Raw genomic sequence first — 10,473 nt, forward strand, 5'->3', positions numbered from 1 at the left:
TACATAAAAAGGAGATAAGTTGGGTTGCCAGAAATGCCCTTCTGCAACACCCCAAAAGTCCCAATCTTCATCATCAACTTCAAACAACAATGTTTTTATTTTGGCGCAAATTATGTGGGCTTTTTCGGTCAGAATTTTTTCACAAGGAAGCAAAGAAAGAACCTTCGCCCCAATTTTCTCTCTCATTTCCTCTCCTATCTATCTATCTTTTCCATTTTTTTTCTTTTTCTACATACAAACCCACCTCTCTTTATTGCCTTTTCACCAATCTTCCATCCCCTCTCTACATCAAATACCCTCCACACGCCTAATTTCATATTAATTTCGTATTAATTTCCCCCGATCTTGTTCAAGATCGCAGCTTTTTCTGTGATCGAATGTCTAGGAAGAGTAAAGGGGCGGTTTTGGATCCGTATGGAATTGAGGGCGCCAAGGCTAGGCTCAAGTTTCAGGCTCTTATGCAGGACTATCACGAGCTCGAAAAGGTGTCTTTTTTGGGAGATCTGATGCTTTGTTATGTTATATTTGATATGCTTGTTGATTTTGTGATCTTACTCTTGAATGAAATATATGTTTTTCTTTTTGTTTTTTGGGTTCTTGATGTTCTTGTTTTGTCCCTTAATTTGTATACTTGTGTTTACATCTCTATGGCTTGTTATTAGATCTGATCTTGAAGGAAGGAAGGCCTGTTTTAGCTTTAATGCAATTCATGAGATTGTATGAGACACACTATGTGTCTCTTCTTCATGTTAAGATATACTCCCCCGTCCCAATAAATATGGAACATTTGGATTTTGGCACTGAATTTTATTTGGTGTCGTTTTGTGAGTTAATGAAGAGAGTAAAGTAAGAGAGATGAAAAGTAGAAATGATGTTTTTATTTAAGGAAACGTTTCATTTTTAATGAGACGGAGGGAGTATATTTTTCGTTGTTTGGGTGGATAGATAAAATGAATAAGGAGCTAAGTTATTCACTGATTTTTTTTATTAAGAGAACGTAACTTGCTTTAGTTGCGGAATAGGTTGATTTATAGGTTTATGATGTTGCAGGAGGCTGATGTTATGAGAAGCAAATTGGATATGGTGAAAGACAGAAAGCTGATGCTCGCAGCTGAAGTTCGGTATGCAATTTGATTCGATACCGTATGCCTTTGCCTCCAAAATTTTCTTGTGGTGTATATGTTTTCGAAAAAATGGTGGTTTCTATCAATGGCTTGGTCCATGTCTTGTCTACAGTATACGTTTCTTACTTTACTATTTTTGCACTGCGTTAGCTTTTGGCGAGTTAAGTTCGTTGTTATCTTATTTTAGTATCCTACGCTTGTGTTACGCTGATCACTATCACAATGTAACAATTAGGTTTCTACGGAAAAGGCATAGGTACCTTGTGAAGACGAAGGATGTGAATTCACCACAAGAACAAAATCTTGTACAGACGCCAAACCTACTAAAGCGTGCTAAAATCACAAAGCAACAGCTTCTGATTGGAAAAGAAGCGAGTCAGCATAGATTGCCTTTAGCTCCAGAACCCATCTCGAAGAAGAAACTAGTTGCTCTGCCTGATACATTTCCAGTTAGTGATCAGCCTCGCAAGAAAAAAACTTACAGCAGGAAGGGACATGGTATTCCACCTCCGGTTTTCGATTTGAACCACAAAGGAGTAATGCGTATCAGCAAAGAAGCAAACATAGTGGCGGCTCTTGACAGAAACTCCAAGGAAAGAATATTTGGTGCAAATGATGCAATGTTTAGGAATTCTAATTCTGCTGCTACTTTTGATTTGAACCTCGAGACTATTCCTAGTGAGAGAGAGGTTTCATTGCCAACCCGAGCTCCAATATTTGATCTGAATGAAATCTCGGTAGGTGGTTGTTTTCACTCAACCTATGAAAAGTTTCGTTTGCTGCACATTCTAATTGTTCTCGATATTTCCAGACAGGGGAAGAGGATTTCCAGGGTAGTGGCGAAGCAAACAAGTTTGATGACACCAAGAAAAGTTTAATGAGAGGCATAAACGAAGAGCAGCAAAATGATCTGAAACTGTCCATTTGTCGAAATGCAGGGGAGGGCTCGTCTCGTGCTGGGAAGCGAAAAATATCATGGCAGGATCCCGTTGCACTGAGAGTTTGAAGGGAGGAGTCTGGTAGGCAAGATACAGATGGATGTGTAATCGTGCACGTGCCTGACTGGTCTCAAACTGCTTTGAAGTTCAACTGTAGGGTTATGCATCTCCTCAATGTAGCTAGTTTTATGTGTTACTACTATACAGACTGGTATGATGGAAGCAACTCACTTCAATTAGTATAGAATCTACCATGTTGCATAGGATTTTGATGAAATAGACTCAGCTCTTTTCCCTCTCATTTTGATGTAATTTTAAGTCTTTGTTTATAAAATGTTATCCCAATACGCATTCTCCCAACCCACAAATTGGACAAACATGAAGACTGTTTATAGTTTCTTAAACTCAAACTGTAGAAATAAGAAGAAGACAGCTTATATTGTTAAATGGGAACGGATTCGCCATAGCAAACAGCATTTGACTAATTGGACATGAACCATAGCAGCTCAACTCAAGCAAGCATCACCAGAGACTTGTCTTCACAGCTGTGAGATCTTCTGCAACTGTTTTCTCCACTACTTGGTTTGAAGAAGACGACGTTTATGTTTTTTACCCTGTTGGTGCATTTTCATGACCTTCTCAGTGAGCACACCAACCTGGCACATCTCACACCAAAATTTATATGTTTCCTTCTTATCTTCACCCTTCTGTTTTCCTTTTGGAGTCACTACTGATTCTTCCTTCTTCAAGTTGTCTGGGTTGGGATTTCCCTGCAACGGCAGCAGCCAATCTGTCTCAGAGCCGGGCTTACCAAATGACAAAGGTGTGGGTGTAAGTTTCACTTCTATGACTTGATTGGATGTTCCTGAACTCTGGATAGGCTTGGCAGCATTTTTTGTACAAAGCCCTATCATAGATTTGTTCGCCTTCAACGCAGCCACCTTTGACTGGTGCCTCTTTCCCTTAAGGTGCTCATTCAGAGTATGTTCGCTGGTTGCAGTAACTTGGCAGAGGGTGCAACTCCACTCCTCTTTCACTCTCTTCTGCTTCTTCAAGTTGCCATCTGATTGGGCACTGGTGCCCGATCCAGGGTTAGCCCTCTTAGCTCCAGTTATATTTTCGACTGGCTTAGCCTGCAATACTCGCAAAACATACTGATCATAAATATTGTAGAAAAATTACACGTGTTGATTTGATGTTACAGAATTTTTAGCTAAAAAAGAATATCGACTAGTATACGATGGGGCCTTTTAATAACTGAGTTCTGCCATATATATTTCATTCGTCATTCTGCTAATTCAAAAATTTAGAATTGAGAAGAAATCCAAAATTTTATTATCGATATAGAAATCCCTATAGGATTCCACAGTGAATGAATAATGTGAAGAAGTGAGAAAGCATGGAAAGGAAAGAACATTGGGGAGACTGGAAAACAAAAAAACAGAAAATAGGAGAAAATGGAAATAACTATATGAGATAGGAAAAAAAGTAGAAGTTGAATGACAAGAAAAAAAATGAAAAGATTAAACAGAGATTTCAGAGCATTTTTATGAAAACCAGATATAAATAATCAAGAATCACCTCCAAGCTCTCAATATGAATACATATAATCTAATATTACAACAAGTTAGACAAATACTCAACCGATTTAGTTGGGTTTCGGGACAGAGCAAAATTTCATTTCACAAGTTTTGACGTACCTTTTGCAAAGTACAGTTATTCAAGAAAAGAGTACTCTAAAATTTTATCAATTTTTTCTAATTCTTTCAAAAACTCCTATAATTTATTTTCCAATTTTCGTTCTTTTTTCTATCTACCCACACCTCTCTCCCTGTTTCCATTTTTATCTATCATTACCACCCGATGTCTGCATCTACCAGCATTGAACCAGGAACTAGATAATTCCTACACCACACTATATCACCTAATTTCAAGCTCCAAATTATATCATAGCCTAGGATTTGGGTCGTGCAGAGAAAATATCGAGACAAAAACCACTAACCTATGTAATCAAAATACTTCTGATATATTTTGACAACAAATTTAGATTGCATTGCATTTTACACAAAAGTATCCATTTTCAACCCAGTAATCCAAATCATAAAAGTTTCATTAAAGTTCAAGGCTCTACAAACACAACAATCAAAACTATAAGCAGAGAATGGCATACTGACCTCTAAAATTATTTCGTTCTTTTTGTTGCGGACCTCCAAGACATGCTTGACCTCTGACTCTTTTGCCATTGAGTCTCTTCCCATTCTCTCATCAATTGATGCTCTCTGAAACGGTAAGGATTCAGATCGTCCACCCTCACACATGTCGTTCAACATGTGCCTCTGCGAGAGCAACGTACTTCTTTCGTCAAGAAACCTCTCCTCAGCCATCGTCTCTGCCAGTGGAAGCACATTGTGTCCTCTCCTAAGAAAGGTTTCAACCATCATCAGGTCCCTCCTTAACTCAGCCTCCAAGGCGCGCCTTGTAAGGATCTTGTACATGATTATCTCGTGTCTGAGCATCTCCTCCTCGATTTCTCTCTGTATCACCCAATGCAAGTCATGGGACTGAGCTGAAGACAAAGGATGCGGATGCGGATGTGGGTGAATATGAAACTGAGGTTGAGGGTGAGAGTTAAGGCGAGCACTTAGCCCATGTTGATCATGCTGTAAATGGTGATGATGCAACCTTCCTTGTTCGTGTCCTATGTATCCATTTGAAACAAATTACAAACAAGATTTCTGTTTTACTAGAGACAGAATAGGATTTATCACCAGAATATGAAATGCAAACAACAAAGTACGAATTGGAGATGTGATGTTTAAAAGCATGATAGCAAGATTCAATACTTGAGCCCCAATGCCACTGTATAGTTTTCAAGATTTCCATTGATATACAAAAAATCTAATATATTATCCATTTTTAACTTGAAGAAAAAAGAAAGAGACATTCCAAGAGTTGAAGCGTGATCTTGATGAGCAGCGCCGCTCGATAAACACAGCAAAGAATTGACATTCTTCAATAACTATTAGTACTAGTATATTTTGAGAAAACAAAAAAGAAATTGGGATAGAATTCTGACCAACACACTGTGGTTGCGATACTGTGTGGGAGTGAAGAATGTGAGTAGAATGAGGGCGATAAAGCCCTCCGTAATCGGACGCCATTAACTATATTGGAAAGCAATGCCTCAAAGCGAACAACTTCACAAAAACAAAGAACGACGAATTTGGAAATTTTCAATTAATTAGGGTTTTCAAATTCAGTTAAATATAATCTTTAAAATTAGGACCCACATTTTATCGCTTTATGTTCTACGGAGTACTTCTGCAGGACTTTTCAGCTTCCACCCAATGATTCGATTTTGTTTTCTCGTAATTTTAAAATTCAAAGTTAATGTTAGATTTTAGAAGATTTTATTTTGTGTAATGGTTGAAAAGAGAAAATAATATATTTATATTAATATGAGAATGAACTTTTTTATAAAATGAAATATAATAATTTTTTTTAGGATAAACTAAAAAAGAAGTGTGATATTTTTTATGAGAGCGGATGGAATAGTAAAATTTTAGTTTTTTGTCAATTGAAATTTTCTAGAAAATACGAGCTGATATGTGTTTGTACGGAATTTATATGCTGAGAGATAATTTGTGAGGGACAATGAGTGCCTCATCCTTTAAATCTTCTTTTTTTTAAAATTCGCTGCTCTCTCGTAAAAGCTTTAAATTTTAAAATTCACGATATCTTTATTATTTATATGCCTACCATGTTTATATTCATAGTTACCTATTCAATTTTTTTCTGCTCTCTACGCCGCTGTCTATTTCTAAAATTTCGAGGTTACATTTGTTGATCATTTCTCTCAAACCTTCCATGTCCATATCAAGAATTAGTTACTCAAGTTTGCACTAGCACTGGTTTAATGATTTGAATTTTTACTGTACCTTTAGTTGATTTTTTTTTCAAACTTATTGTCAATTGATTACACATGATTTGTTCTAATTTATTGGATTAAGAAATTGCAGATGTTAGTTTCTTTACTATTATTTCCTTCATCTTTTGATAAAAAAAAGTTGGGAATTGGTAGGAGAAGACACGCAAAGATTATAGAGTTTTTTTTTTTATTTCGAGGGAGGTGAGAGAGAAGGGGAAATTTTTGTGAATCTCAGAAGTAAATCTATCCATACATATATACAAGACTGTCATTGTAAATTAAAAATTGTAATTTAATTTCAACTTTTTTTATATAAATCTGTACATCTCAGCGGCAATTTCACAGCTCTCATTGAATATAGTAATAAATATTGCAAAATAAGAAGACTAGAAAGAAAGCTGGACAGTCTAATATTGGAGCGGATCATCTACTCTATAATTCTTGCTCCACTCCTACTCCACATTCGTAATAAAATAAAATAATCAACCGTCACTTATTAAAATTGCCTATGGTTATAATATTATTTTATTTTATTGTGAGTAGGTGGAGTAAGAATGGAGTAGGAATTGTGGAGTAGGGGATCCGCTCCGGTCTAATATTAATAAATTGAGTAAATGTCTATAAGTTACAAAGTTACAATCGATATTTGATGTTATAAAGAAGCGAAAAGTTTTATAGGATTATTATCATGTAAGTGGGGAAGTGGAAGGGTTTTGAATAAATTCCTCATATTTTTATTTACACTATAAATATATGATAGGTTGCACTACCCAAAAACAAGAATGAGCATCAACCTTAATCTTCTTTAACAATGAATAAGTTGGGAACAAGAACGGATGAATTGTATATGGTGAAAGGAGTGGCAGCAGTCGACGATGGTTAGGCGGCTATCGTGTTTTCCGGCAATAGAAAACAGAAAATATAGAGAGAAGAGAGAGGGTGGCTATAGCATTTCTGCCAAGGATAAAAAAATAAAGAGAAGGGAGAGAGCTAGGCATGCACACGGTTCAAAAACCGCCGATTCCGAACAGTTCAAAAACCGTCGGTTCACGGTTCAACATTTTCATGAACCTGAATCGGCCGGCCAATGGTTCCGGCGGTTCCGGTTCAAAAAAACCGGCAGTTCATGGGGCGGTTCAAAATTGCCGGTTTTTGGCCGAAACCGCCGGTTCCGGGCCGGTTCGGCGGTTCAGTTTTTTTCCCTTCTTGTTTAAGTGTTTATTTCAACGAGTCTACAAGTCACAAGTCACAACTTATAAGTTACAATTTACACTTAATGTTGGACTTAAGCCTTTGGGTTGAAAGAGAATGTATTGGATGATTCTCTTTTATAACTAAATGATACCTCTCCATCATCTTTGTTTATATTAGTTTATATCTTGACTATCTTCTATTATTATAACTTAACAACAAATATAATTACATAAAATATTATTCTTTAATTCTTTATCATTATCGATTTGTTTGAGTATAAGTTTATGTGTATGTTAACTAATAAATACCATTATACACATTAAGAGAATAATTATTATACAAATTGTATTAATCTAGCGATAACTATAATATGAATAATTATTTATCTATATACAAATCATATTACTCAATAATTGTTTATTCTTTTCTATCAAGAATAAATTCACAAAGAATAATTTTATTTATATAAATTATACTACATCTATTAGAATAACAACTATTATACAAAATCATACTATTAGTCTACTACTAATATATAAATATATAAACTATATTATACAACTAAACAAATCATTCTTTAGTTATCTATTTTTTGTCATTATTATACCAATTATATTAATTGTTGTTTTTTCACATTTTATTCAATATATTAAGAAAAATTAGCAACATACTTACATTTAAATTCAATTATTTGAACACGTCCACGTTCTATAAATATACAAATTATTAGCAACATGCAATATTCAAATTTAATTAAACTATTTTAGTTGATGCTATTATTATCTATAAATTTGTCTTAGAAAAAGAATTATAACAAAAATAAAGATAAAGTTAGTGAATAATAAAATGTAGTAAAAAATAAAGAAAAATAGAGAACAAAAGAAAGTTTTCTATCCCAAATTGGAAAAAAAATGAATGAATAATCTAAACATGTAGTTATAAAAGAAAATACTTCAACATATTTTGTCCCACATTGAAAGTGAAACAAAAAATATTCAAGGATGTCTCTATAAAAGATAAACAACCAAGAATGGTTTTTTAGAATTATTAAAAGTGAGCACATTTAAATCCAATTATTATTATTATTTGAACACATCCACATTCTATAAATATACAAATTATGATTAACATGCAACATTCAAATTTAATTGAACTATTCTATTTGATTCTATTATTATCTATAAATTTGTCTTAGAAAATGAATAATAACAAAAAAAAAAGATAAAGTTAGTGAATAATAAAATGTAGTAAAAAATAAAGAAAAGTAGAAAACAAAAGAAAGTTTTGTCTCATATTGAAAATGAAACACAAAATATTCAAGTATGTCTCTATAAAAAAGAAACAACAAAGAATGGTTCTTAGAATCACAGGCCCAACAAATAAATATGGGCTATTATGAAATTATTGTATTTATTTATTTCTGAAAATTGATTTTATATATAAAAATTAATTTTTATAAATAATAAATATATATTTTAAATGTTATTTGAAACGGCGATTTTGGGCCGGTTCTGGTTTCTGAAATTCTTGAACCGCCGGCCCCATCCCCAATTAAGTACTTTGCCGCCAGGGCTCTCTCAAGACCACCCTACACCGCCGACAACCTCCTCTTGCACCACGTTGTCACCAAGCTGCGATTCTTCTTCGCCGCCAAATTGAAGGGGAAGAAGGTGTTTGTCAGGGCTGACTTTGTTAAAACTCTTAGGCCCCGTTTGGTAGCTATGTTACGATTAGATAAGATGATTAATCCGGGTTTATTTGTGCATTTGGTAGCTATGTTAATAAACTTAATAGCCCGTGTTCTTTTCCGGCTCGCACAAAGCCCATTAAAAAATTTATGTTTCAGTCACATATGTAACCACCCATTTTGGCATGTTACATATCAAGGATACCTAGTTAATTTTGCAAAATACATTTTTACCCATAATTTAAAAATTTAATAGAGTAACAAAATTAATCTAAGTTAAACAGATTAATAGTAATTGTTTTAAATTCATAAACCCTTTGCCCTCCGCCACCAAAAGAGAGAGTCCCCCGCCGCACCGCCGCCATCATCCTTTCACCTATGGGATTCTTCGACTTGAGCATATCTTACCGGGAATCCGACCACCATGCCATCGACAAACCCTCCCTGAGTGGTCCGGCAGGCTGGACATGATGGCGACCTCGCGGCGGACGTCCTCGACGTCGACGGCGGTGAGCAGCTTCTTCTTCGAGATGGACTTGCACGCGAGGGCCTCGCGCGTCTCGCGGTCGATGCAGAGGTAGGTCACGCCGAACTCGCCGCGGACGAGCTCTGATAAGTCGTATTATAGGCCTTGGTTACTGGTCAGTATGATGTGCAAAATTGATTATATCTGTAAAACAGTTGCTCAAAGTGTGCAGGTTAAGTGTTCTAGCCAGTAGGGAAGTTTCAGAATGTTCAGGTGAAAAAGGGCGCCAGCATGATCTCATACTGATCAGTATTCGTGCTGAAACGGCTTGAGATGGGGAAGACGGATAGCTGGGACGGATTACCCACAATTGAGGGCAAAGAAGTCAACTTGCAATGAGGATTTACCCTAAAATCAAGGGTAAGCCTCCCTATAAAAGGAAGCCAAGAAGGAGAGAGAAAGGAGACACATTCACTCATTCACCACCATCTTTAGGTAGAGAGTTCTCTCGGTAATACCAGTCTTTCAGCCGTGTCCCGCTTCTTGCCTCGCCGCAGCCATGATCACCTGACGCCCAGATGTTCCCGGAGTACCAGTCATCCTTATTCCAGCCAGCAAGATCATAGTTTAGGAGCCCGGAGTGGCAAAACACTTTTGTTTCGCTTTCGTAGTTTAATTTACTTGCATTTTCCTTACGTTGGATCTTTGCTGCTTTTGAATTTCACTGCTTTGAAGTATTATGTTGAAGATCCGAACAATGTTTAATTCTATGAAGTTGATTTCTATTCAGTTTGTCGAGCTGCTTTCTTTTCCTTCTGCCTAGTTAGCTTAGATCTAGAGTTTCTGGTCGTTTTGAGTATCGAATCGTGTGTTTCCAGTTAGTAGTTTATTTCATCGAGTTAGCATAATCTGTTTACTTTTATTTCATAGAGGTTTGTTTCATGCAAGGTGCAGTTATGTGTTTCTTGTCTTCTTCCATGCTGATCAGTAGGCGGGATTTCAGTTTCGATGTTTGATTTTCGATTTGGAATTTTTGATTGTAGATCTGTGTTCGTGAGTTATTAATCTGTGTTTTTATGGTGCTGAATCTGGTTTGTTTTCTGATTTTAGTTTGTGTTTGTTGAAGAAGATGATTT

General features: G+C 35.7%; 2 protein-coding genes across 2 annotated transcripts; one reads left to right on the forward strand and one right to left on the reverse strand.

Moving 5' to 3' along the window:
* The first annotated feature begins 281 nt into the window (after window positions 1-281).
* Window positions 282-2,422, forward strand: LOC121789273. Its single transcript, XM_042187763.1, has 4 exons — window positions 282-485; window positions 1,051-1,121; window positions 1,360-1,861; window positions 1,936-2,422. The coding sequence occupies exons 1-4, from the start codon at window positions 378-380 to the stop codon at window positions 2,128-2,130; spliced, it is 876 nt and encodes a 291-aa protein (XP_042043697.1). The 5' UTR covers window positions 282-377; the 3' UTR covers window positions 2,131-2,422.
* Window positions 2,423-2,430: 8 nt separating this feature from the next.
* LOC121789272 lies at window positions 2,431-5,299 on the reverse strand. Its single transcript, XM_042187762.1, has 3 exons — window positions 5,139-5,299; window positions 4,237-4,760; window positions 2,431-3,195 (listed from the first exon to the last, which is right to left on the reverse strand). Exons 1-3 carry the CDS (start codon window positions 5,221-5,223, stop codon window positions 2,638-2,640), a joined length of 1,167 nt encoding a protein of 388 aa, XP_042043696.1. The 5' UTR covers window positions 5,224-5,299; the 3' UTR covers window positions 2,431-2,637.
* Between the last annotated feature and the right edge of the window lie 5,174 nt (window positions 5,300-10,473).

This window comes from Salvia splendens, unplaced genomic scaffold (assembly GCF_004379255.2).
Source record: "Salvia splendens isolate huo1 unplaced genomic scaffold, SspV2 ctg191, whole genome shotgun sequence".
NCBI classification, from domain to species: domain Eukaryota; kingdom Viridiplantae; phylum Streptophyta; class Magnoliopsida; order Lamiales; family Lamiaceae; genus Salvia; species Salvia splendens.

What these genes read in the sequence shown, in the direction of transcription:
- LOC121789273 (XM_042187763.1), top strand. Translation starts at nt 378, where the DNA reads ATGTCTAGGAAGAGTAAAGGGGCGGTTTTGGATCCGTATGGAATTGAG. An exon ending in ACTATCACGAGCTCGAAAAG is followed by an intron (nt 486 to 1,050) that starts GTGTCTTTTTTG and finishes ATGATGTTGCAG; the next exon opens with GAGGCTGATGTTATGAGAAG. An exon ending in ATGCTCGCAGCTGAAGTTCG is followed by an intron (nt 1,122 to 1,359) that starts GTATGCAATTTG and finishes TGTAACAATTAG; the next exon opens with GTTTCTACGGAAAAGGCATA.
- LOC121789272 (XM_042187762.1), bottom strand. Translation starts at nt 5,223, where the DNA reads ATGGCGTCCGATTACGGAGGGCTTTATCGCCCTCATTCTACTCACATT. An exon ending in ATCGCAACCACAGTGTGTTG is followed by an intron (nt 4,761 to 5,138) that starts GTCAGAATTCTA and finishes ATGGATACATAG; the next exon opens with GACACGAACAAGGAAGGTTG. An exon ending in AGAACGAAATAATTTTAGAG is followed by an intron (nt 3,196 to 4,236) that starts GTCAGTATGCCA and finishes CGAGTATTGCAG; the next exon opens with GCTAAGCCAGTCGAAAATAT.